At 42.7% G+C, this 27,689-nt stretch overlaps 4 protein-coding genes across 5 annotated transcripts; 2 read left to right on the top strand and 2 right to left on the bottom strand.

The window, feature by feature from the left end:
• Positions 1-1,327: 1,327 nt before the first annotated feature.
• Positions 1,328-27,666, top strand: ChAT (Choline acetyltransferase; the record flags this gene model as incomplete). The annotated part of the gene is made up of 8 exons (XM_017247180.2): positions 1,328-1,673; positions 17,704-17,783; positions 18,958-19,149; positions 22,463-23,224; positions 24,975-25,382; positions 25,453-25,599; positions 25,682-25,882; positions 26,106-27,666. Coding segments are annotated over 8 exons (2,334 nt in total), but the record flags the coding sequence as incomplete, so codon positions are not given.
• On the top strand, positions 1,582-11,568 carry VAChT (Vesicular acetylcholine transporter). Of its 2 annotated transcripts, none has more exons than XM_017247549.3 (2): positions 1,582-1,673; positions 7,694-11,568. In XM_017247549.3, the coding sequence occupies exon 2, from the start codon at positions 8,096-8,098 to the stop codon at positions 9,842-9,844; it is 1,749 nt and encodes a 582-aa protein (XP_017103038.2). In that variant the 5' UTR covers positions 1,582-1,673; positions 7,694-8,095; the 3' UTR covers positions 9,845-11,568. The 2 variants fall into 2 exon arrangements, with proteins under 2 accessions (XP_017103038.2, XP_070137553.1); XM_070281452.1 differs by lacking the exon at positions 1,582-1,673 and adding an exon at positions 4,368-4,389.
• On the bottom strand, positions 19,264-20,214 carry LOC108129532 (peritrophin-55). The gene is made up of 2 exons (XM_017247552.3): positions 20,109-20,214; positions 19,264-19,964 (listed from the first exon to the last, which is right to left on the bottom strand). The coding sequence occupies exons 1-2, from the start codon at positions 20,116-20,118 to the stop codon at positions 19,312-19,314; spliced, it is 663 nt and encodes a 220-aa protein (XP_017103041.2). The 5' UTR covers positions 20,119-20,214; the 3' UTR covers positions 19,264-19,311.
• Positions 21,190-22,202, bottom strand: LOC108129531 (homeobox protein slou). The gene is made up of 2 exons (XM_017247551.3): positions 22,042-22,202; positions 21,190-21,983 (listed from the first exon to the last, which is right to left on the bottom strand). The coding sequence occupies exons 1-2, from the start codon at positions 22,046-22,048 to the stop codon at positions 21,286-21,288; spliced, it is 705 nt and encodes a 234-aa protein (XP_017103040.1). The 5' UTR covers positions 22,049-22,202; the 3' UTR covers positions 21,190-21,285.
• Positions 27,667-27,689: the final 23 nt, after the last annotated feature.

Below are 27,689 nucleotides of genomic sequence, written 5' to 3'. Positions count from 1 at the left end.
GTTGCCTGCTCCAATTTGTGCTGGGAAATGAAAAATGCAAAAGTAAATTGAGTAATGTAATCAAAAACAAAAAGGAAACAGGATAACGTTAGTGCACATCCCGGAGGATTTCTTACAAATTAAAAAGGAGCGCTCCTGCCCTAATCACCTATAAAGTTCTGTCGGGCGAGCGGTGAATAAATTGTAACTTTTTCTTCATCGTGGAAGTTTTTGTATAACAACCAGCCATGAAAAGTGACACAAAAAAGAGTTGTCACAAAAGGTGAAGCGAGAAACTTTGTAATATTCTGGCTCAGATTCAGGGTGCCAGGTTGGGCCTTGGTTTTAAGGTCTTAACATAATTTCGTGGCCTTTTGAGCCCGAGAGCACAAGTTAAGGCTCCTTGATAAATTGCAGAGTGTGCCTGTCAAGTGATAAATGACAAAGAAATTGGCAAATTGTGACCAACAATATCTCCAACAAAAGGCGGCTGGTCCCGGGGAAGAGGGTGGACATCTCTGCATTGCAGTCCAGTTCTGATTCTAGCCCTAGACCCAGATATTAATCAGTGTCTACTAGACGTGAGACTGTGTTTTCGGGGTGTGCTGTTTATTGTTCGGTCAATTGCAGAAATTAACAATGAAAGTGCTGCGATTGCTGGCCAGGGAATTGTTTGTTGTAAAATAATTACTTCTACTTCTTTGTAGCAAAGAAACCTCTAGCACGTTAGCCTTATATAAGCCCCGAAATGTATGCTAAAAAAACGCACAAAAAACAGGCATTGAGAAAAACAGAAAAGCACGCAATGACAAAGCCAAAAGCAGAGAAAGAAGAAGGCAAAGAGAACCCGACAGGTGAGAGTGGCCGAAGGAAATTGATTTTCTTCGCACGGCGCGAATAGAATTTTATTCAAATGTGCTCAACTGGGCGAGAGTAATGGGCATGGGAAAAAAGCCAGCAGGATGGGTCGGTGCTTAGATGGAGCTGGAGAGGCAGGAGCCACCGCTGCCAATTGGCCGGATGCTTCGGATGGTGGCGCAGGCGCCTGCGCAAACATATCCTGCGCCGTGGAAAGCCCACACACACATACGATGAGGAAGGTGGGGAGCATTCGGCATTCCAGGCTGAATACCGACAAAACAGCATTTGCTGAGGGCTTGCTGCTTGCTGCTTTCTGGCCAGACAGAAGTTACCTTTGCTCCTGCCCGGACGACAGAACGCACGCTGCTGCCGCGTCCGCTGGATCTGGGATCTGGGAACTGGGAGAACTGGTTTATTGCTTTGCTGTGAACACCAACGGAAGACCCTAAAACGAATCCGTATCCGCGAGTCCTTGAAGAAACGGTGACAATATTGCAGCGGTGTTGAACGCGGTGAACGGGTAGAGTGTCAGTGTGTTCGGTGTGAAAAAAAGGGTTTGAGAGTGTGTGGCGCCCGTTTATATAACATCAGAAACAGCTCCCGGATATACACACATATATATCGAGGACTAATCCGGAGTGACCAAGGAGCGAACGTGGCGTCCAACGAGTCCAGCAGCAGTGCCGCGGGCAGTGGCGCGGAATCCGCCGCCCTGTTCTCGAAATTGCGTAGCTTCTCCATTGGCAGTGGGCCCAACTCGCCGCAGCGTGTAGTCTCCAATCTGCGCGGCTTCCTCACCCATCGCCTGAGCAATATCACACCGAGCGACACAGGTGAGCATTTAGTGTCCAGGTGTACAATATACAGATACAGAGACACGGTACATTGCCCAGGTGCACCGTGCATTTCATGGATGTCGAGTGCTTGCATAACGTGGCGTCTCCGTCAAGGCATATAATTAAAATTAAACAACATTTCTTGCCCGCAAACACTCGTGGTGGCAAGTGCTTCGTCCTCGTCCTCGCCGTTTTAGTCAAAAGGACTCATCAGCGTTGTCCTTTGGCATACACACACATTCACCTCCTACACATATACCCATTTTTTATATAGGGATATGTATGTAAGTGTATGTGCGAGAGACCTGGTCGACACTTGCCACATTTCACAGGGTAGACACATTTTATTTATGGCCCCAAAAAACGAAACTCGTACTCGTAGGGTCGCAGGTTCGCAGCTTTCATTTCATTTCCCTCCCAAACGGGGAACGAAATGAAATGGAACAGTTACCGTTCGACCACCTACAGTCCTAGAAAAAAGAACATGAGAGCGCTTATGTAATTCACAGGACACTGAGGGGACTTTTCGTTTTAAAAATTAATAATTAAAAATGAGTTAAATGGAAAATAAATAAGAGCTTCTTCTTAAATCATAAAAGAATTTTTAAAAAGATTTTGAGTTTTTATTTTTATGTAAACTTATTTATTAAAATCTAAATCGTTTGTTAAAAATTTTTTGAAATAAGGTTCTTTTTAAAGCTTAAAAAACTAAGCATTTTCATGCCTAAAAGTTTTCTCTTCATTATAAAACTATTGAGTCCAAAAATGGGAGTTATGAAATCAAATTTTTTAGAGGATATTCTAAGAACAAATTCTTCCAGCAAAGTTCCTTTCAAAATCAATTAACCACGAATTACCCAACAAACGCTTTTATTAGATTGTGTTGACTAATCAAATTTGCGTCGGTTGTCTCATTAAATCATTACTAGCCTCCTCTGAAAGAGAAGAAACATTGTAGATGGAAAAGGACCTAGTCGTAGTTCATCAGGACAGTGACTACTATATCGACCATCTACCATCTAGCATCTAAATATCGGGTCAGAGGAGATGCCACCTGCCAGAGCGAAGCAATTTTCTCTGGTTCTGCGGCTGCTGCATAATGAAGGCAATAAATATAAATTTCACACACAAACAAAAACAGGACGCCGTCGTTGTCGTCATTAGATTGTTTGCCTTGTAGACGCGTTGTAGCGCTGATGTGTTCATAGCGGTTTCATGTCAAAACAAAGGGGGCGCACCGCCACCCTATCATGCCACCCTCTACAGCATCCCACCCAGTTTCCCGTTCGGTTTCAATCCCAGTCACCGCAGCCCGAAGAGCCCGGGGGGATGGAAACGCCAGAAACAAAGGCTGGCAGGAAGGTAGCTCGTAATAAGCTAAACGAGAAACAAGTAACGCATTTGTCTTGATGCTGTCGGATAAAAACCGTCCCGGACATCTCGAGGGTTGCCAGCAAACAGAAAAGGGTGGGGGTTGGGTGGGGTAGAAGCAGGACAACTAAAGGACCAGGTTTGGGAGCAGGACCGGGAGCTGGAATTGAAGCCGAAGTAGCGACATTAAAAGTCGTAAGCCGGTCGCTGATGGTGTTGTTGATTGCTCTGCATTTGCCAAGCTACAAATGGTTACATTTTTAGCCCGGGGTTTGATGCCAAAAATTAGCAATCATCTGGGATCTCCAAAATCTCAGATCTATTAATCAAAATATGCAAAAAAAAAATAGTATAAGAAGTTAAACTAAACTTGAGAGGTTTTGTAGTATGCTATGAACGCCTTTCACAATCCTTTGCTTTTCTAAAACATCTTTAAGCTTGTTAAGTAACATGTCAAAACTCTAGGATTGGAACATAGATCACAAAGTTTAGTGAAAACTTAATATATTTTCCCTCTGTGTATAAGACCCTTGCTAAAATTAATGAAATGTCTAGAATAAAGGTAAATTACTTTCACTCCCCACACGACAAAATGGAGAGAAAGAAAGCAATAAGTGTTGCAAGTCCAAGTAATTTATGTGCAAATCAATTTGTAATCCAACGCCCGATGCTGACCAGGACCAGGACCACAGAAGGGATGTTCAATGGAAACTGTCCATGTGTGCGAATACAAGGATATTAGACACGGAGGATATTAGAGCAGGAGGAAGCCATTTGGCACTCACTCCCCCTAGGGTGTAGGCGCCACTGGCCACGCCCATTTAATGCTTTGATTTATGGACAGAATTGCCACTAAAGGGACCACCAAAAATGGCGCCTCAGCTCTGTGTTTGGTCCTTTGTCTGGTCTTTTATATTCATGAATATATAGAGTTTTGAAACGGATCCTCGGGCTAAGTGGCTGCGAGTCCTTTGGGAGTTGATAAAAGCACATCCACAGCAGCACACAGCAGCGAAAATAGCAATAAAAACAAAACAGCTCCTGCCAGGAGGGTTGCTAACACGTTTCGGTTAAAAGGACACTCTTTTTAGCCAGCCAAAGTGACAAAACTTTTACAATTAAGAGTGTGTATTTCACGAGCGGCTAAGTAGGCTTAGCTAACCCAGTTCGCAACCACAAAATCGATGGAGGCCCGAAAGGCGACACAAGATACAAGATACAAGACAAGACAATTAAACTTGAAACAGAAACGTCACAAAGAAAACACTTGACAGTTGAAAGAGGGTTAAGGTAGTAGCTACTGCGCCCACCTCGCCAAGTTAATCGATCAAAAGTGGCCAAGGTGAGTCCAAAAGTGGAGGCTCATTAGCTGGCCACGGTTCATTAGAGACACCTCGGAACTCTGAGAACTAGCCACATGCCTCAGTGGGCATTTATAAGTCTAAGCCCTATATCTCAGAAGAGCTTTAGTTAAGAGATAAATAGTGTCAATATCAATACATTATTTTTCTCTCTGTACACCCTTCTGACCTGCTCAGGAGGAGGTACGACTACAACCCTTCAGCGTGGCATGCCACTTGAACAAAGCAGCTTACACCACTTGCGGGGAGTTTTACAAGTTCTGTGTTCCTTTTCGGGTGTGAAAGTGGGCGACAGTGGGGGGATGGTATCTTTCCACATAAATCTAAGGCAGATCGGGGGAAGGGAGAGGTCGAACACTTGTGAGGATTTTCCGCAGCCTTTGTCAAGTGCCTGCGTGCAAAATGCGGCTTACCGTAAATATTATGATATATTTTATTTGATATTTATTTAAGACTGCACCCCGCAACGTCTGAGCATTCGAATACAGGCAAATGGACGGAAAAATATTCTAGATTATTAATTTTAATGATATACGGACTGTACGCCTCGCATTTGTTTTCAAGTCCTCGTTGCCCGGGCAATGGAAAGTTCCAAAGCACAATTTGCCACATTTCTTGGTTGGTTTTTTCTGCCATCTCATTGCAAATGCAAACACCCCCCGATGAGGCAAAAAGAATAAGGTTGTACAGGGCAATATTGTATTTTTTATGTCTTACCCTTCAGGAGAATGAATTTTATTTTACGCTGATTACCTCGTCAGACAGACTCGGGCACACCCATCTATCCACGCCCCCCCATAGAGCTGCAGGGGCCTGGAGCTGAAAAAGCGAATGTAATTTCATTCCCCTTTCTCGGTTTCTCAGGTTTTTCCTCTACATTTTTTTTGCTTTTTGTGAAAAGCAAACATCACGAGTTGCTGTGAAAAACGACAGGAGCAGGCTGTGGATGTTCCCAGGGTTACGGTGGGCGGCAAAAGTCGGCGATCATCCTCTATTTGATGTGTGGGAGGCAGCCTGGAAGGCGTGAAAGGTCTTTAAGCTTCTTTTTCAGGTTTTTCTCGAAGGCTTCAAGTTTCAGTCGTTTGTTCAGAATACCATTTGAATTTTGAAAAGATTGAATTTTGTTTTCCAGAATAGACTTGGCTTTTAAAGAACTCTCAGAAACTTCGAAGATATTTTGCATAAACCCCAAAGAACATAAAGACTCTGACTTTATTAAAACTACTTTTCACCTTAAAGACTCTTAAATATTCAGGGAAAATATAAAGAAACCTTGGCATCACCTGAGGTCCCACCGGTGGGGTGCATTAATAATGAAACTTAAAACAAAAACTAAATTTTCTGCCTTTGTGCGAACACATGGGCTGTCATAATTTACTGCGGTGGAAGCTGCATAAAATATGAACTCCGGGTTACTAATTGAGCCGGTCGGAAGTTGCCACTCGACCCGTGGCAACATGAAAGGAAATTCAAAATGCCGGAAGTGGGGGTCCGGCCTTTCGCAGGATGAAGACAAGGCCAGGCCAAACAGAAACTGAAACCCAGAACTCACATTTTGTATAAATGTTTATGCTCGGCCTGGGAAATTTGTCAGCTGTCCGAAGGAGCTTTGAGCCAGCCAGACAGGGCGGAAAAATCAATAAAATTATGAAAACGTAAATACAAATTGCTAGCTCATGTATGTGAACAAAAACAAAAATATATAATCAGTTGAATCTATTGAATCTATTTTATAGACTATAGAATTTATTTGTTTGAACTCTTAGAATGTTAGTTCTAGGAATGGGTAATGGAGTGGGAATATATAGTGGAGATACAATTATTGAGGTACAAAATCAATAACCCAATTGGCAGTTGTACGTACTTTATCATAACTACTTCCTATATTCATAAAATATCTATCTAGTTTGTGTTTCAATATAATCAACATGTCGGCACACGTTTCTGCACTTGACTCACGAGCATGTTGCAACCCCTGGTGCTGATAAAATCCTGCCCGAACCCACCACCCCCAGGGTCAAGTGCGGACACCCACCATACCCTCCAGTCCCACCAGATCCACCTGACCCACCGGATCCGTCAGGCCTCCTTCTGTTATTGTTGTTGGGGGAAACGGGAAACGAGAATTCAAAAATTAAAGTCGCTGGATGGAAAAATAAAAGCAACAAACCCACACAGTATAATTGACTCATGGACGGCCTGGGGGCTGTTAGAGGATATATGTATGTATATACGAGTATGTGTATACAGTGCCGTCGATCGGGGGAGAGCTCAAGGTTGCCCGAGGGGCGGAGAGATTGGGGCGGCAGATACACGGACACGGGGACGTGGTCATGAAAATTTAATGATAAAACGAAATGTTTTTGTTACGTCTCGTGTACGCCAAAGCCTCATAAGGGGAGGTTCTGGATTTAGATGGTAAGGGAGACGGTGGGGGTGGTGGAAATGGGGAGGAGGAGTGGGGTCATATTTACACCCTGCACACGTCGCATTTTAATGTTTGCTCAATGGGGGTGGCTGCTACAAGGTAGATAAATGTTGAAATTAGATCAGTATTGATGGAAACTTTAACAAAACAAACAGCTAATGAACTTACCAACTTACCATTTACTGAAGCTTAAATATACATAAGTCTTAAAGAATGTCCAATACTTTCACTATCCTTTTGTGTCCTTTTTGAGTCCTTACTGGTTGCGTGCAAGTCGAGGTCCTTCAGTACTTTCTTTTTTTGTGGGAAAAGCAATAATTATAATTACAGCTTCGATGAGTGCAACCACGTGGCTCCGAGGGCTCTTCACTCCACGTTCCACTTACCTTTCTTCTTAATGGGGGTTACAGGATACGCCACAACATTTTCAGGCCAAATCCAATTAAAATAATTGCTACACCCTCAGTGTGTGTACTCCAGGACCCACCACGAATACTGAATTACTTAATAATTGTATACGTATTTTTCGGTATTTGTTTTATGATTGAAATGTGTGTCCCTCGAAAGAATAAAATAAAATACCTATTTAATCGATAAATCCGATAAGTTAAAGCTGTGTAACAATGCCACGAAATACAATCCTAATACAAATAAAATTTTTGTTCACCAGCAGGCAGCCTTTTGCAACACAGAAACAACATTTCAATCATAAAATGAATCCAACTAACAACTGAAAATTAATCCTAGTTAAGAATGAGCGGTGTAAGGTGTGCAGATAAATAAAAAGTTAAGAAAAAAAATAATAAAAAGAAATTAATTTGCAAGACTAACGAAATCTTGTTTCTGTGTCGTTAAAGGTTGTTCACTGGCATTCGTACAACACCAAATTCAACAACAACTACACGAAAACATGTAAACCACACAAGAGCAGCAATAATTGTTAACCAAAAGCAACGATAAACCACCTCAAAAGCGAGCTGAAAAAAAACTGATTAAGAGAGAAAGTGTGGAAGAGCGGAAACGGAAGTAGTCATATTTTTGCAAGCAACTTCCGGCTGTGACCATGACAAGCTCCCAGATCGGCGCATGAAACCGCAATAAAGAAAAGCTTTAAGGCAAACTGAAGGAGACGAAGGTAACTGTCAGTACAAAGAGGATAGAAAAAAAGAGAAAGAGCTAAAGAAAGCAAAAGCTGGGAGAATAAGAGAAAGAAAGTCCTTAAAAACCTCTACAACTAAAAAAACAGAGCAACCACCAAAATGGCCTCCTCATTCCAAATACCTGTAATCAACCTCGAGCTGCGAGAGGTCAAGGAGATCGTCTGGGAGAAGATCCAGGAGCCGGTGAACCAGCGCCGCCTCATCCTGGTGATCGTGTCCATAGCCCTGCTCCTGGACAACATGCTCTACATGGTGATAGTGCCGATTATACCCGACTATCTGAGGGAAATAGGCAGCTTTGATGATGGACCAACGCCTCCGCCATTACGGGATAATATCACGGGAAAAATCATTCCTGTACACCACGACCACCATGGGCAAGACTCGGCCACAGGTATCCTCTTTGCCTCGAAGGCCATTGTCCAGCTGATGGTGAATCCTTTTTCGGGAGGCCTTATCGACAAGATCGGCTACGACATTCCTATGATGATCGGCTTGACCATTATGTTCTTCTCCACGGCTGTGTTCGCCTGTGGAAGCAGCTACAGTGTTCTGTTCTTCGCCCGATCCCTGCAGGGAGCTGGATCCGCCTTTGCGGATACTTCGGGACTGGCCATGATCGCCGATCGCTTTACGGAAGAGAACGAGCGCTCCCAAGCGCTGGGTATTGCCCTGGCCTTTATCAGCTTCGGGTGCCTGGTGGCGCCGCCGTTCGGTGGAGCTCTCTACCAGTTCGCTGGCAAGGAGGTACCCTTCCTGATCCTGGCGCTGGTGTGCCTGCTGGACGGGCTGATGCTGTTGTTGGTGATGAAGCCTGTAAAGGAGCAGATTAAGCAGAGCAGGCAGGTGCAGGACCAAGTCATTCCCATCTGGCGTCTACTCATGGATCCGTACATAGCCGTCTGCGCTGGAGCCCTGACCATGTCTAATGTGGCCCTGGCCTTCCTGGAGCCCACCATCTCACTCTGGATGGAGGACACAATGACCACTGATAACTGGAAAATCGGAATGGTCTGGCTGCCGGCTTTCTTCCCTCACGTCCTGGGAGTGGTCATTACTGTGAAGATGGCCCGGAAGTATCCGCAGCACCAGTGGCTCATGGCCGCCGGAGGACTGGCCCTCGAAGGACTCTCCTGTTTCATCATACCCTTCTGCAGTGGCTACAAGATGCTGATGTTGCCCATTTGTGTGATTTGCTTCGGAATTGCCCTGATCGACACCGCCCTGCTGCCCACCCTGGGATACTTGGTGGATGTTCGGTACGTCTCCGTCTACGGAAGCATCTACGCCATTGCGGACATATCCTACTCGATTGCCTACGCTGTGGGACCCATCATTGCCGGAGGTGTTGTGGAGGCTATTGGCTTCACGGCCCTCAACTTTATGATAGCCTTCTCTAATCTGGCCTACGTCCCGGTGCTAAGAAAGCTGCGCAACATCTACGACTTCAAACCTTTCGAAAACGAGGCCAACATCCTGATGCAGGACCCGCCCAACAAGGAGTACCAGACGTATGTGATGCACGACCAGAAACCTGTGGAGGGCGGCCTGAGAAATCACCTGGAGTACGGGCAGCAGTATCAGCAGGAGCAGGAGACCAACCTGGACGACCCAGGCTTCGACTACCAGGCGCAGCAGGGATACCAGCAGGCGGAAGGCAGTTATCAGCAGGATCAGGGTTACCAGCCAGGCTACCAGGAGCAAGGCGGTAGCTACGCCCCTCAGGGACAGGCCCCCCGTGTGGCCAATCCCTTCCAGCAGCAACAACAGCAGCAACCACAACAACAACAGCAGCCTCAAAGCAGAGGTCCTGCCGGATCGGCGAATCCCTTTAGGCAAGGATTTTAAACTGTTGCCCAGCCCCAAAACCCTTTAAAACCAACAACCCGAATATTCCTAGCATTAAATCATGTTTTGTTTTGTATTCTTTGTTGAACCTACTACTATATAAACATATAGCCCCGAAAAAAACACATATATTTAGCCTAGAAATATATAGCAAGTGGTACGTACACTATAACGAGCATAACATGCAGATCAGATAGTAAAAAGCAGCTAGTTAAAGCCTTGCACTGCACCAATTTTGTATTATACACGAATGTTGAAGCAACTAAATAATCAGGCAGTGATGGGAGAGTTACTAACTCGGTTATCTAGGTGGGGTGAAGGGTTTAAATGTTACTCAAAATCAAAAGAACTTAAAATTAAAGAATTGAACAGATTTTGTTTCATATATTGGCCATAATTCTAGAATCTAGATCATCTAAAAAACCTCTTAATGCCTTTTTTCATAATTTTTATAATTATAATGTCCACCTGACCATTTTCCCCACCTAGATAAAGTATCAAGTCCCATATATACTTCTTCCATCATTGCCATTGAATATATATACAAATCGCGTATATGCCTCAGCATATATAGCAGCTATATAGAGTGGCCCGATCGGGTCGCCTATGCCCTATACTCAGTACTCATGCAGCCGTTTTCGTGTCTATCAGTCAGTGAAGCTAGAGAAACCAAAGCCTAGGCATAGTTAGTGGTTAAGGGGAGGGGGCGGCATCAGCCCCCTCCCGCCATATCAAATATATACATACCAGATATTATATACACGCAAATATGCAAATATAGTGAATAAATATATACAAGTTAGTCCGTAAGCGGCTAGTCCGGCCATCGGACCACTTTCGCTGAAGTGCCGCCGAGTGTTTGTTGCACAGACAGTGGCATCAATATCGCAGACATATCAAAAGTTGCACAAATCGAAACCCTCCCCCACAGAAGGAACTATATTTCGGGTGTCACTGTGGCGGACTTGCAGAGGAAGTGGCTTCCTGGCCGGAGCGGCTATATGATTTCCGGTTCAAGAAAAACATTTTCAGTTCGACCATTTGTTAACATAAGACACAACCAAGGTAACGATACATATCAGAGTCGAATGGCTCGCCTGTTAAAATTACCAAAAGTGATATTACCTATTGCTACTAGCCTCTAAATTATATATACTATATACATATATCGTATCATATCGTACTAAAACCTACTTTTAGGCCGTGCATAAACTGTACATAAGTTCTACAAAAATTTGAAATTCAGATTCAAGTTTCACATTTACCTACCAATCAATTATTATTTGCTTGACGACTCCATGGGTCCCCGAATCAGGGGAATTATACCCATGAGAGATCTTCGATAGCATAGCATAAATGTGTGTACCTTGTCTATAAGATAAAGATAAACATAACGATAAAAATATTGAAATATACAGATTAACGGTCTAATTGTATTTTGAATTATTTCGAATGCACTTTTTGATGGCAGTTTACTGCCACTATATATTATACACCTTTTAGCTGTATTTATACCAATAGGAAAGCTGATCTTTTTCAGCCCATTTATGTACATTTTCTGAATGTATTTTAGCCTGCAATTGAAATTAGTTACGAGTACATACACAAACTTTCAAAATCCGTGAACATATCAGGCCATTTCCGAACTGCTCTAAATGCTAAGAGTATCTTATGACTTATGAAAGCAATTGATTGGATCGCAGTCTGCAAACTCATACATTAGATACATACATAAAAATGCACTGATTCAAAAATGCTTAGTTGTCAAGGTTTTCAAAAATATTTATCAACTTTATTTAAATTTGGTTTAGATTTACAAAAGCTTTAGAAAATTTTCTTGCTTACACTTCGTTTAAGAAAGCATTATTCTTTTGTAAATCTTTGGTTCGTATCAAGCCTACACTCAAAATATAGCTCTATAAATTTACAAAAACTGTAGAAATACTCTTAACTATAAAATGAATTAAACTCATGAAAAATCTCCCATCAAAAGTATCAATTAAATCGAAGGACAGGTGAGGTCGTGGCGAAGTAAAAAGTGTTGAAGCTATACATATTTATAAATATGAAAGGCAAAAACCAATTAAATTACAATTAATATAGTCAATAAAAATATATATATTTATCATTATGTAACATATTATATTATCAATTAAAGTTTTAAATAAGTAGCTATCAATAGAATTTGAATTACAAATAACCAAACCAAAATATATGTAACAAACCCCTCAAAAAGCAATATTTTCTCAAGTTTCATTGGAAACACTCATCTAGAAAAGAACAAACACCAAGCTGAGAGGCCATGTGAGGGTCATTCCATTGTCAAAATTTAAAAATCAGACTTTTGTTTTAAAATAAACGCTAAAAATGCTTAAATTGTAAAACCTTGCATGGCCGTCGAGGCTGGCTGTAGATAGATGTGAAATAAAAATTATATTAGAAAATTTCAGGCATTCAAGATTTCAATAGATTTGAACACTTTTTAACCAAAGTTTGGTAAAGAGCAAAATGTATATGAATCTTCCAATTTGGTTTTACAACAAAATATATATTTCTAAATCTAAGTAATCGCATAATGTAGTCAGACGACGAGATGACGAGGAGCAGTATAGCCTAAAGGATACTTAGCAGTGCCGGCAATGTGTAATAACTAACTAAACGAATAAGAGCAAATGGAACGCATCAACTAAATGAGTTGCAACTTGCAAGTAACATACATGTACTATATAATATATATATACGAGTAATTAGACATTTATGAAATGAATTATTAACACATAAAGCAGTTAATTGAATGGTTATAATCTGCGTATTACAAGTGTTGAATGTTCAATAGCATTATATGAATTATGAATTATATACGCGACAGCTATGCGCTATATGGATAATTAATGAGAAATTAATTTTTAATATCTAATATTTACTATAAAAGACAAACGGATTTTAACTTGGGCAACAACAAAATACCGATGGCACAGAACAAAAAAAAGAATAATAATAATAATTTGATGATTCAATATTCTTTCGTAATGGGAGTTTTCTCTATTCGATAGTTTCTATGTGTTGTGCATGTGAAGAAGCGTTTTTAGAAAATTTAATTGTATACCCCTAGAGAAAATAAAATGAGTTTGTAAGCGAGACCCGAGGAAGGAGTTAATGCCGCCACAGTTCAGTTTTTGTATTGTATATAAGGCATATTGTTAGTTTCGAATGTAATTTTTGAATCAAAGTGTTTCAAGTACATAAATATTATAGTACCGAACTAAATTATTACGAAAGTCTTTGCAATTTGTTTCGGCTAATGTTATAGACGTTTGTGTTACATATTTACGAGTACCAATAAATATTACGATAAACAGCGGAAATTATTATTGCAAATAAGCTGAAGCTGAAGGCGAGGCAAAAAATAACATTTCAAATCAAGTATCCAAAAGTCCCAGTTCTGTAACGTTGCTGTTCAATTTCCAAGTCTATCCATCTATATTCTAAACGTAATTATGTTTGTATCTGAATATCGACACCAGATATCGTTCAATTTCAAAGTAACCCCCAGAAAACCAGAAACTAAGCTATCTACAAATGCTATGCATATCAAAAAGAAAGTAAATATTCAAAGACTTAACATAGCTAGAGCATATATTTCCAAAGCAGGCCGAAAGCGAAATCAAATTGAACAGGACATGGCAAGCAATCAGGAACTGCCTTTAAAAACCAAATGTCCTTGAAGTGAGATGCAGCAAATCAAAATATTTGCTGCTGGGGAGCTTCAAGGACGCGCCACACAGTCGCACATCCATGAATTTATAAACGAATTTGGACTGCATCGTTCGGGAATTGCAAATTGCAGATGCATGCCTCTGGCTATGGGAAAATGTTTTGAATAATGAATTGAATTGAACGAGCAGAAATATAACCGAACGTACATTAAAGCATACACGAATACCGATGATATTGGCAAGAGCTATAAAGGAACGATAAGGCATTATTACAGAGCCACAGCAAACACACTCCCAACACCCCACACCCCACACAACACCCAACAGAAACAAATAACACAAAAAACAAACATGTACTATTGAAATATAATTGTTAACCATGAAAAGCGTGTCTTTCAATGGCAATGGAAACCGACAGCTCATCCGATCTATTAACGATTAATGCAATTAATTAGCTAATGCAGGGCCGTCCAAAGACCTGTTCAATCGGATCCTGTAGTGTACTTGTCCTCATGTCAAGGCAAATCGAGAACTTTTGCCTCAAACTCAGAAACTCATCCTCACTCAACTTTCTGGGGAATGGTGTGCGTGCCCTGGGGCCAGAAATTTGTGTGGAAAATGATTTTATGTTTGCAATTTCCATTAGCAACTTTGGACCGAGTCACGAACAGGCTGGGCGGGGAGTCTGGGCAGGAAGGCACACAAAAGTTTCCTTCTTTATTTTTTTGGGAGGATGCCCCGGGCTTTGGCTCAGAACCAGAAACAGGACTCAACCGCAAAACCTAAAGGTAGACCACTTTCGAAGTGTGTATCTGGTATGTGCACAGGAAAAAAAAGTAAGATTAAATACATATAAAAGTATGTACTTAATTAAGATTCAATATAATAGCCATTCTCACAAATTTTATATTGTTTTCTTTATATATGTTTATATGTCTTTTTTATAGAAAATAGTACGATTTTTTCTTTGTGTCCTTAAGATTTGTGGCAACCGCAAGCCATGTCAGCATTCCTTCCAATCTCCACCACAATGAGTTGGCAATTTTCGGTTTCCGCTTGTTTCAATCCGAACAATTACAGGAATTTCCAATGGCTCTATGCGGCAGTTAATTTGGGTTTGGCGCACAAAAGTATGCTAGGCATTTGCGCTTCCCGCAGAACCGGAAGAAACAAAAAAAAAAAGAACGATTCGGAAAATAAAGCCAAGACAGCCACAAAAGCGCAACGTAGTTGTAGCCGTGAAACAACGCCGCTAAGACCGTAAAGGATTTACGGCTCAATTGCTGTGTGCGTGCGGCGGAGGACAAGTCCGAGGGAGCAGCCGTAGAGCAGCCACCCTTGAATGAGAATGGAATAAAGCCCTTTACGAGCAGGCAAACCGAACAAAAGAAGGAAAAACTCATTCAGCCGCCCATTCATCGCCGTTACCAACAATGTTATGACCCCAGCAGACCGTCAGTCCTTCAGCCCGGCAGCATCCCAACCCCTGGAGTCTAGGGCACGGAATCCGAATGCCGAACTGGTACCAGCGATGCGGTTGGGGTCACAGCTTGTTCGACTGGTGTTTTATGTAGTCGCAACGTGTCGCGCCCTTTCCCGCTCCCCATTTTTCGCTACGGATTTGTTTTGCCTTTTTAAATTCTTCTCCTTCATTTGCTCCGGTTGCCAGCAGATGCTATTCCTCCGGCTCTCTGGTTCGGTTCGGTTCTAATGAGCTACAGTCCTGGGGTTGACTCTTGCTAAATTGGAATCATGCCGGCAGAAACATTATTTTTCATTGGGATTACATTTTTATCGCATTGTCTGACAGGCGGCAGCAGTTGGCTGTCGTTCCGGGTTTGGGTCTGGTTGGTGGGGAGGAGCTCCTGCTCCCATGAATTCAAGCGTGATTTTTGCAGCTTAATAATGAGCCCTTGTCGCTTTACTGGCGCGTTTTATTGGCCAGCATTTAAAGTAGGGGCGTGTTGGCTTGGCCATAATCCAAGGAATCGTTTCTGTTAATGTGTGAAATTCCCTCCGCCCATTATCGCATATCTTCCGACCGCTGTAATACATTATGGCCTCAACCCCCCAAATAGAATCATGAGATGGCACAAAAACCGACAGATCAGAGCAAATTGAAGGAGACATCAGACCGAAAAATGGGGAGGAAGGAAGGGCATTACTTCTGGGGGATACTTCCCAATGGTGCATGAATATCTGATTAGCTAGCTGTCAATCTAATCAGTATTTCTGGTCATCAATCAATCAATCAATGGGAAAAGTGTCTCTGACAGTGGTTATACATAATTGGAGCTGACGGTAAGGAGGCTGATATTCTGTATCCCAAAGGATCTAATCACAGGGACTACATTTGTTGCTTAACCTGAAATTTATTAAAGATACATACAAGTTTTTATTTTCATAACTTTCCATCCCCCAGGTCCATTCATATCCATTTAGAAAAACTTTCTAATTTGAATTTATATTTGTACATCAAAGAATAAAGTAACAAGACCGATAACTTTCCATCAACTTTTTCTAAATTGAAATTTGCTCTATTGGCGCAAGCGAGTTGGCCTGAAAAATAAAGCAACCACCCCGGGAAACCCAAACCAGAGCTTTAATTACTTAATTTGAATTTCTCAACGCCGCTTCCTAACGCAATTTATTACAATTTGCATGATGGGTATGATGGGTCGACTGCTGGCTGGTTAGTCCTTTGTACAGGTTACAGTTTGTGGTTGTACTTGTTCCAAGGCGGAGATAGATACATCGGAACAATAGAGCGGACCGGCGGCCCAAATTGCTGCCACGCGACTCCATTGTGTGATTACCTCCGCCAGTCGCTAGTGGTTCGGTTTGGGGCATCTTTAGCAAGATAATGAAAAAAGGATAATAAATTGTATTAAATTTGACATCGTTGGGGAGGCGGCGAGTGTCGTTTCCTTTCATCCCAATTGCCTCAAAATAACTTTTATTAATAACATTATGATTGGCCCCAAGTTAGCTGGAAAATGGTTGGAAGAGAAGTGCTTCAAAGCCGTCATTGCCATGACCCTGAAGTGCCTGTTATATATATCTCTACGTTTTTCACTCTCAAGTGGCCGGCAATTTAGATAAGAGTTTTTATACTCTTATGAAGGCCAACTCAAAATGTTGTTAGAGCTTCAAACCACTTTTTTCTGGCCCTCGGAAAATGGATTTTTACTTAATTTAATTTTCCTTTGTTTTCATTGTCTGATTGAGAGCAAATAAGTACTTTATAAAGATGAAAAAATATATATACTTTTTATTCAACACCATAGTCCAAACACCCCAGAAAAAAGTTTTCATTTTAAAGGGCATCGGAAAATTAATGTTTACTCCACGAAGGATGCCAATTACATTTTTCCAGGAAGGTTGCAAAGTAAAGATTACTGTTTACAAAAATAGGATGTCAATTACGTTTTTCTGGAGCTATCTTGGCTTGTACTTGTTATCTGTGAAATTGGCTTGGAACGATTGACAATAACATTTCGGCAATTGGTGGAATCGAACCGACCCACACAGCCATTTTGGCCATGTGAACTAGGGCCGGAAACTCGAGCTACTCGGGCGCAATGGCAACCGGAAGTGCTTATACAGTTGAATTACAGCAATGACAGCTAAAGTTTTTATGACCATGTCAGGACGGCTGAGAGGAAATGAGCCGGGCTTTAAGCCCAAGAGTTTTCAGTTTCCTTGTCCGATTTTATTGCATTCTGGCCGGCGGAAGCCTGGTCGAGACAATAAATGGCAAACTTGCACGAATTTGTTCGAATCTCGTGAGTGAGTGAAGGATGCCTTGAATTGAGTGAGGGAGCTGGGAGGTAATGTAATTTGAACTGAAGATAAGGGAAATCGAATCCAAGGGTTGGCCCGAATAAATTCCAAACTTTATGACGCATTGCCTATACATCTTTTACCTTTTCACCGAGCTGTCACTTGAATCGATAAGAATTCGATTTGGGAATTTTTTGTTTTTGGCTTTTTTGGGGAGGCATCCGAATCACTTGAGTCACCTGACAATGATTAACTAGTTCTACAAATTACTCAACAATTTAATTTGGTGTTAAACAAGTCAGTCAAGTCCCTAATCAGCGATCGTCGCGTCGCCTCTCTGGTTTCTTTGTTTTCTTCCAGGATGGCGAGACTCGATTCTGTCGATTCCAAAGAAATGGCTCTCCACCGCCGAGTCCGTGGACGAATTTGGATTCCCTGACGTGAGTAAAATTGATTAAACAATTTCACATTTTCTGTGCATTCCAGCGGGCAAATATTTGGACAAGAGCCTGGAACACGACTGCTACTTGAATAATTCAAAGACAAACAGGCGGACAGACTAATCCTGTTTGTTATAATTACAAATGCAAATAACAGGCCCTTTTGTATGGCAACCGGAAAAGGGGGAGCAAAGCCTGGCAACCAACCTGCCGCAGCGAACGAGCCGAGCAAACAAAATCAACTCAACCTTTTCGCTTTTTCCCTCCACAACCCTCATAGAGATAGAGAACCAAGTCACCCCCCTCGTACTTACCTGTAAAAAAAGCACAGCAGCCGCAAGCAGAGTTGGCAACTGGTATTAAGAGGAAATATTAAAAAAGAAAATATTAAAAATTCACTTAGTTCTCTTGCCGTGAAATAGAATTAAAGTTCCAAGTAAATTCAGTTAATAAAATTTAAGCCTTAATATTTTGGCTAAAAACCAGCCCAATGCGCAATTCTGACAGCCACCCCTGAAAAATAAAGCCAGACATCAGAGCCGTAAAGCGGCATCTGAAAGGGGATCTACTAACAAAGACAAGTGACAGACAGGAGGCAGGATATTCGGCATAGCAGAGTTTCAGTTTTGGCTTTGAAAGCCGAGAACAGGAAAACTCCGAAAGTCAACGACATGTTGACACTTTTAACGTTCTCTCAGCATTTGGATAAGTGAAAATTTGTGTTTTTTGCACAGCAGGTGCAAATAAACGAAGGTCGCATGATTTATTCAAAATGATTATTTTCAGCTTCCAACGAAAACCCATCACAATCTAATTGTTGGACTTCCCCCAAGCCATGCTCTCAATTATAGTTTTCTAGTAAGGGTGACTTGCAGGAAAATACAAGCAAATAGAGAAAAGAAATTTCAAGGACTCGGAGCACAATGTCAGATTCAAGAATTGCCATTTCTTTCCTTCGTTTTTTTGTGATTTGAAATTCGGTTCCCCAGGGCATAAACTTTTTTTGTCGCAATGCTCCTGGCGAGGCAGGGAAACTTTCCGTAATGCCATGCATACAAATGAGGAAAATGAAAATGGAAAATGGGTAGCGGAGGATAAAGAAAAGTGGCATTGCCAAGTGTCTGTGACGCAAAGTGAATGAAGAATGAAATGAAAATTACTGAACCCTTTTCAGACTCTACCCAAGGTGCCCGTTCCGCCGCTGGATGAAACGATGGCCGACTACATCCGGGCCCTGGAGCCGATCACCACGCCGGCGCAGCTAGAGCGGACCAAGGAGCTCATCAAGCAGTTCACGGCCCCCCAAGGCCTTGGGCCGCGGCTTCACCAGTATCTCCTGGACAAACGCGACGCTGAGGATAACTGGGTAAGCGTAGGAAGTTTCTTTTCATATTGTTATGATTTCTTTATTTGGGAAAAGATGTTCACATTTTTAAGCAAATTTAAAAACGACTTTTTTTATATTTTGTAATTATGTTGCAAAAATCCCTTTTATTCTGGCGGAAGTGGTAACATCTACGATTTTGATTTATGTGCTGGGAGCTGCGGTAATTGTCGGAGGACTAACGACGATGATCGGAGCCGTGGGATAGGGAGTATTTGGAGTAGGAACGTTGCTATCGTTTGGAGATGGGGGCTGGGGCACACTGATGGTGGTGCCAGAGGGCGTAATCACGTCATCGCTGCCCGACGGGGTGGAGGTGGTGTCCGACTCGGTAGGAGGCGTCGGCACACTCTGGGTGGTGGTGGTGGCGGCGGTAGTTGTGGTGGTTGGGGAAGCGGTGGTGGTAGTGGTGGTGGTGGTGGTGGTTTCGGTTGGGGCAGCGGTGGTGGTTGTGGGAGCCACTGTAGTGGTTTCTTCTGCGGAATTAATGTCCACGCAATTGGGTCCAAAGGCCAGGCTGCTGCAGGGAGCGCTCGGCAGGTAAGAGGCGCAAGGCTGGCAGCCCTGAAGCGGGTAGCTGAAGTAGTTGCTGTTGGAGCAGTTAGTCGGGATTGGGCTGACACGGCCGGCGACGGTGGTGCACTTGTAGTAGGTCTGGGCATTGGAATAGATGGGCAACATCAAGCCGGCCGCCGGGCATACGACGGGGGAGATCTCTTGCGTGTACTGGGGAGTCCTGTTGCATTCTTGGTAGGTCTGGGCGTTGACAGCCACGAAAGCGGCGAGCACAAGGATTACTTTATTGGAACAAAAAAAGAAAGGAAAGGATTTTAGAGATACTCTGTCACATATATCGTAGCTATTACTCCGTTTAAAAAAGCTCCAAAAGTTATAAATATCCTCTAGGCAATGTATCCTGTATGTCCGTTTGGAATGCTTACCGGTCTTCATATTTCCTGCTGATTCGGGTTACTTGCGAGACTATAAAGAATTCGCTGTCTGGCTGCTAACTCGGCTCACCGATCACTGATGCAGTCCAACCAGAAGCAAAGCCTATTTATTCCACCTCGGTCCCCATGTTAGACACGTTTAATCAACCCGCCCCAGGTTCTAGATTAATTCGTGTTTTGTCGCCCGCGATGCGAAAATGAAATCAGCAATGCCAAATGCCGAACGAAGTACGCTAATTGCGCCTTAGACTTCGGTTCGATTTCGGTTTCGGTTCTGGTAATCTCCCCCCATTAGGGTCCCGAAGATAACGCTCTCCTCGGGGCGGAAACTATTTCGAATCTGATCGGTGGAAGAAGTAGTAGCCTATGGTGTGACTCCCATTCATTCCAAATGTCATGTCTATTAGCATCACTGCCAAGATCATCTTCTCGGAAGTCCCGTCAAAATGACTTCATGGCATTTTTCCAATGAATTGAAATTCTCTGCATTTTATCAATTTTTTTTCAGATAGCAGGTTACTTTTGGTTGACTTTTCGTTATCGTTTTGGGGAAGCACTACATGAATTGTTCTATCGTTTTCTTAATTTTTAAAATATGTGTCACAGGAATCACCAGTAATATGTTCAATTACGGAAGTTAATATCAATTAATAAGATTAGAACTCTCATTCTTCAAATATATTATATCCCTAATTATGGCACAACTTCTTAAAGGTTATAAAACTATAAATTTTATTCTTCTTTCTAGCTAGCACCCTAGCTAATCAAGATTATATCATATTGAACCATACGTCCAATATATGCGACCAATATATGTCGCAGTATGTGACAGTTTCTTCCTATCTGGGCTTCAACATTTCTTTTTTTTTTAATTTTACATTATCGGTATCGTATGTCAGTCATGGGCCTATCAAAAATATTCCGTAAATAACAAGAAATCGCAATCAATTAACAATTTTGACTTTCCACCGCGATAAAGAGTTTCTGGAAACCCATTAAAGTTTCTATGTATTCCCCGGGACAAATACGGTCCAAATAAAAGTCAATTTTTGCAGTTCACGATATTTAATTAATTGCTATTCAGAGTAGTGAATGAAATTCCGCTTGCTAGATAGTTAAGATGTGGACATTGGAACTGGCGATCTGGGGGCTACGAATTCTGGGAGAATTAGGCGCTGGCTGGCTTCTTGCCGGCTGGCTTGGGAGGCGATGGCTTCTTGGCGGCCTTGGAGGGGGTGGGAGCAGCAGGCTTCTTGGCGGCAGCGGAAGCAGCGGTGGGCTTCTTGGCCAACTTGTTGGGAACGGGAACGGTGGGCTTCTTGACGGGCACTGGCACCACGGGCTTCTTCACCTTGTTGGGGACGGGCACGGCGGGCTTGGACACTTCCACGGTGGGTGGGGTTGCTGGCTCTGGAGCGGGAGTGGGAGGAATGGGGTGGGACTCGACCTCCTCCTCGGACTCGTGTTCGTGCTCGTGCTCATGCTCATGCTCATGCTCGTGATGGTGGTGACCGTGGTGGTGCTCGGCGCTCTCGTTCTCCAGCTCGGAGTGGGCAGAGGCAATCACTGGAGGAGAATCCTCAATGAGGTGCATGGTGATGGGAGCAGCAGTGGGCAAGACATCCATAGGAGGGGCAGGGATGTAGAGAGCGGGAGAGGTGCACTGCTGGAGGACGAAGGTGAAGACCTCACCAGATGGACAGTGAGCCGTCAGCTGGTTGCCATAGACACCAGAGCACACGAAGTACTCGGAGTTGCTGTGGTAGCTCGGCCAGCGGATTCCGATCTCGTTGCGGGCGCACTGCAGCTTGTAGTCCAGGCGGGCCTGGCTAACAGCCAGCAGGCTCAAAAGGGTCAGGGCGAAGACTGCAAGGGCTCAGGGAGTTAGACATGAAGTGGCAGCATTCCAGAATATATTTCTTACCTTTCATATCGAAATAGGTCCGTGATGCTTATCCGTGAAGGTTCAGAGGAACTGTGGTACTGCTCTGTCTCCAAAACAATTGCCATTATTTATACCACTCCACATCTTGATATCTGCAATCAGCGATCGCTCCGAGATTCTATTGATTTCTCTGATAGAAGTTTTTTTGGCTCTGGGCCCCACCCATTCGAAAATTCCCAAAAAGATTCACAGCTAATTGAATTTGTGTCGAACATGAAAAGGAAATGGCAGCCAATAACACATTTTTCATGACCCACCCTTTGGGGACCTTCAAAGAATGATCAACGAATGTTACAACACGATTTATTGTTTTAAGTTTATGTTTTGCATAATGCGGAGGGTTCCCGAAATCTCTAGATATTTATTTTTTAGGTTATTATAATTTTAATCCTATTTCTAGGCTTACTATTACTGGCTCAACGACATGTACATGAATGTGCGCATTCCCTTGCCGATCAACTCCAATCCGGGCATGGTGTTCCCGCCCCGACGCTTCAAAACGGTCCACGACGTGGCCAACTTTGCCGCACGACTGCTGGACGGGATTCTGGCCCATCGCGAGATGCTGGACAGCGGAGAGTTGCCGCAGGAACGGGCCGCCTCGCGGGAGAAGAACCAACCACTGTGCATGGCACAGTATTACCGCTTGTTGGGCTCCTGCCGGCGCCCTGGTGTGGAGCGGGACTCGCAGTTCCTGCCCTCTCGGGAGCGTCTGAGCGACGAGGACCGGCACGTGGTGGTGATCTGCCGCAACCAGATGTACTGCGTCGTGTTGCAAGCCAGCGACCGCGGCAAGTTGTCCGAGAGCGAGATCGCCTCCCAGATCCTCTACGTCCTGAGCGATGCTCCCTGTTTGCCCTCGAAACCGGCTCCAGTGGGTCTGCTGACCGCCGAGCCGAGGACCCGCTGGGCTCACGACCGGGAGCTGCTTCAGCAGGACGAGCGAAATCAGCGCAACCTGGAGCTGATCGAGACCGCCCAGGTGGTGCTCTGCTTAGACGAGCCGCTGGCCAATAACTTCAATGCCCGCGGCTTCACCGGAGCCACCCCCTCTGTCCACCGGGCCGGCGATCGTGATGAGACGAACATGGCCCAGGAGATGATCCACGGCGGCGGCAGCGAATACAATTCCGGTAATCGTTGGTTTGACAAAACCATGCAGGTGAGTTAGAAATATCAAAAATATATACAAAGTGATGGTAAGTCAAAAAAAAAAATTATTTAAATCAAGGATATGAAAATTTGAGCCCCTGGGAACTCCCTTCAAATTGAAAATGTAAGGACCCCCAACATGAGCCACAGAAAAAGCTATATCTTTGCCAAAAATCATCCGATTCTTGAGAGGAATGCCTTAAATGATTTGTTCATCGTTTATCCATCGATCTGCATCAAAATCTAGCAACGAAATATTTTTTCGATTTTTTGTCAAATTTCTAGGGGGTTCCCTTCAAAATGTTTAAAATGTATGGACCCCCAATATGAGCCACAGAAAACGCGATATCTTTGCCAAAAGTCATCCGATTCTTGAGAGGAATACCTTAAATGATTTATCAATCGATTATCCATCGATCTGCATCAAAACCTAGCAACGAAATATTTTTTCGATTTTTTGTCAAATTTCTAGGGCGTCCCCTTCAAAATGTTGAAAATGTATGGATCCTCAATATGAGCCACAGAAAAAGCTATATCTTTGCCAAAAATCATCCGATTCTTGAGCGGAATGCCTTAAATGATTTGTTAATCGATTATCCATCGATCTGCATCAAAATCTAGCAACGAAATATTTTTTCGATTTTTTGTCAAATTTCTAGGGCGTCCCCTTCAAAATGTTGAAAATGTATGGATCCCCAATATGAGCCACAGCGAAGTCTATATCTTTGTCAATACTCATCCGATTCTTGAGCGGAATACCTTCAACGATTTGTGGAAGGATTCTTCATCAATCTGCATCAAAATCTAGCAACGAAATATTTTTTCCATTTTTTGTCAAATTTCTAGGGCGTCCCCTTCAAAATGTTGAAAATGTATGGATCCCCAATATGAGCCACAGCGAAGTCTATATCTTTGTCAATACTCATCCGATTCTTGAGCGGAATACCTTAAACGATTTGTGGAAGGATTCTTCATCAATCTGCATCAAAATCTAGCAACGAAATATTTTTTCGATTTTTTGTCAAATTTCTAGGGGGTCCCCTTTAAAATGTTGAAAATGTAAGGACCCCCAACATGAGCCACAGAAAACGCTATATCTTTGCCAAAAATCATCCGATTCTTGAGCGGAATACCTTAAACGATTTGTGGAAGGATTCTTCATCAATCTGCATCAAAATCTAGCAACGAAATATTTTTTCGATTTTTTGTCAAATTTCTAGGGCGTCCCCTTCAAAATGTTGAAAATGTATGGATCCCCAATATGACCCACAGCGAAGTCTATATCTTTGTCAATACTCATCCGATTCTTGAGCGGAATACCTTAAACGATTTGTGGAAGGATTCTTCATCAATCTGCATCAAAATCTAGCAACGAAATATTTTTTCGATTTTTTGTCAAATTTCTAGGGGGTCCCCTTTAAAATGTTGAAAATGTAAGGACCCCCAACATGAGCCACAGAAAAAGCTATATCTTTGCCAAAAATCATCCGATTCTTGAGCGGAATACCTTAAATGATTTGTCAATCGATTATCCATCAATCTGCATCAAAATCTAGCAACGAAATATTTTTTCGATTTTTTGTCAAATTTCTAAGGGGTCCCCTTCAAAATGTTGAAAATGTATGGATCCCCAATATGAGCCACAGAAAAAGCTATATCTTTGCCGAAAATCATCCGATTTTTGAGCGGAATACCCCAAATGATTTTTCGACCGATTATCTGGAATGTGTATTAATTTAAAACTTTTGCCTCCTTTCCAGCTTATTATCTGTACCGATGGTACTTGGGGTCTGTGCTATGAGCACTCAACTTCTGAGGGAATTGCTGTGGTGCAACTGCTGGAAAAGATTTACAAGAACATTGAGGAACATCCGGCCGAGGATAATGGTCTGCCCCAGCATCACTTGCCGCCACCGGAGCGCCTGGAGTGGCATGTCAGCCAGCAGATAAGCTTGCGGTTCGGGCAGGCCTCCAAGACCGTGGACAGAGCCATAGATGATCTGGACTTCTACGTGTACCGGTACCAGCATTACGGAAAAAGCTTCATCAAATCCTGCCAGGTCAGTCCGGATGTTTACATCCAGCTGGCCCTCCAACTGGCTCACTACAAGCTGTACGGTCGCCTGGTGGCCACCTACGAAAGCGCTTCTACCCGGCGATTTCTTCATGTGAGTTTTTCGTTGAAAACTATATAATTTTACAAACACTAAGCTTGTTTGATTGTTGACCTACTTTCAGGGCCGAGTGGATTGCATCCGAGCTGCCAGTTCGGAGGCCTTGGAGTGGGCCAAGGCCATGTGCCAGGGTGAGGGCGCCAATGTTCCTCTGGAGAGCGATCGCGAGGACGAGGAAGAGTCACGCAAGGTCAAGTTTAGCATTTACAGTGTGGGTATTTCTCTAGCTGATGCTTATGCCCACCGTCTCTGGAACGAGTAGCTTATATGCATACTTTTCTGCCAACCCACAGAAGGATCACTTGCGAGAACTCTTCCGTTGCGCCGTAGCCCGCCAAACCGAGGTGATGGTCAAGAACATCCTGGGCAGTGGCATTGACATCCCGTTGCTGGGACTCCGGGAAGCCAGTGTGGAGGTAACCGGCGAAATGCACGAGCTCTTCACGGACGAGTCCTACAAGATCTCGCAGTGCTTCCTGTTGTCCACCAGTCAGGTAGTAATCGGTCATCAAAATCCTTGCTCTTTGCCCCGCATTGCACTTTATTCACCCTTGCACCACTTAATATAATCTTGCACCCCTGCACAGAAAGCACCATCAAGCTGAAAAAAGGTTCCAAAAGGTATCTACAAAATTATAGTAGTACTACATGATGCTACAGAAAATGAAGAAGGTTCTCCGAGAACTAATAATCTTAACATATCCTTCCGGAAAACAGGTGGCCTGCAGCACGGATAGTTTCATGGGTTATGGCCCGGTGACACCGCGAGGCTATGGCTGCTCCTATAATCCGCAACCGGAGCAGATCGTCTTCTGCGTGTCGGCCTTCTACTCCTGCGAGGACACCAGTGCCTCGCGCTATGCCAAGTCACTGCAGGATTCGCTGGACATCATGCGCGACCTACTGCATAATTAACGAGGCATCATCGCACAGATCGATGAGCAACCGAAACATATCAGCAAATGTACCTTAGCAGGTTAGCGAACGAAACTAAAAATAAGTAAGTGTAACTAGCGACCGCCCGGGCGTTTCATTTGTGACCAAAGCACCACCAAGCGAGCCACCCAACGAGGGTGGGATCCGAGGGATCTCCGCGGATAATGAGAAAGAATCGAAAACTAATGTCAATCACTACCATGTTGAGACGAAATCCTATTTGTGCAGCAACCCATTTGCTTTAACTATCCGTTTACCTTAGTCTATATAGAACATAATCCTTGTAGTTCGTTGTAGAGCAACTCTAGTCAATTAAATGTGTTTTAGAGCCATTTTATGTGGAAATTGAAAACTGTTAGTGCTGTTATCTGAATGTGTTAATTGTGAAATATCTAATGAAATATTCTGATTGTTATTCTATATCTAAATGCTAACGAAATTAGCCGAGCTTCGATTTGTTCCCTGATTTAAACTAATAAGCCCCCAAGTATGCAATACTTTGTTACAAGCGTTAAGTTTCAGATACGTTCTAATAGGTGTTACAAATAAATTATAAAAAATACTAACCAAAAACATTAACCAAAAGTAATCTATGCTTGTTACTGCAGTTTCGTTGTTGTTCGTTTGAGAAATTATGAAAGTAAAGAAATCATATAGTGTCTGTTGAGAAGTTTCAATAAATATATTCGTGTTTTAGAGAGCAAAGTGGTATACCGTAACTACAGGCTTTTTGGATGAACATATATGAATGAATATACAACCCAAAGAATAAATAAAAAGAAATTGTAGAAGATTATATATATAGATGTATATGCGTATAGACTTGAGAGGTAACAATACATATCAATAAATTTATATACACCCCCGGGAAGGGTCTTCAAAAAGCTATAAGAATTTTCTCAACAAGGTAACCAAAGATCGAAAGCTAAAAAATATATAAAGATATATGTTTGTCTGTTCGAACTGTTAGTGAAAAATGTATATGTTTCGGTAGTAATTCGAAGCTATTAATATTCTAAAACAGAAAATATATACACTTACAAAATATACGTATGTTATTTACAAGAGAAATTTATGTGAAACGTTAAAGGACAACCAGATTCATACTATATCAAACTAGTTGCTGTGTTCATTGTTGCTATATATGTATTATTATCTAGACCATCTAACTGTTAACCGATCTATCCTACTCCAACTATATCCTGAATTCAGACTACATGTAATTCTGTTTCCTTGGTGTTCGCCGTTAAGTTTCATCCCCAGTTTCAATGGCCCCCGAGGCCGCAGTTAATGTATGCAAAAATAATCACCAAACAAATAAAATAAAATAAATGCATTCCAAGTAAGTTGGCTTATTCCTGACCT

This window comes from Drosophila bipectinata, chromosome 3R, assembly GCF_030179905.1.
Source record: "Drosophila bipectinata strain 14024-0381.07 chromosome 3R, DbipHiC1v2, whole genome shotgun sequence".
Lineage (NCBI taxonomy): Eukaryota > Metazoa > Arthropoda > Insecta > Diptera > Drosophilidae > Drosophila > Drosophila bipectinata.
This window is presented reverse-complemented; position numbering and strand designations above follow the sequence as displayed.

Excerpts from the sequence above, each read along its gene's own strand:
- VAChT (XM_017247549.3), top strand. The coding sequence starts at position 8,096 with ATGGCCTCCTCATTCCAAATACCTGTAATCAACCTCGAGCTGCGAGAG.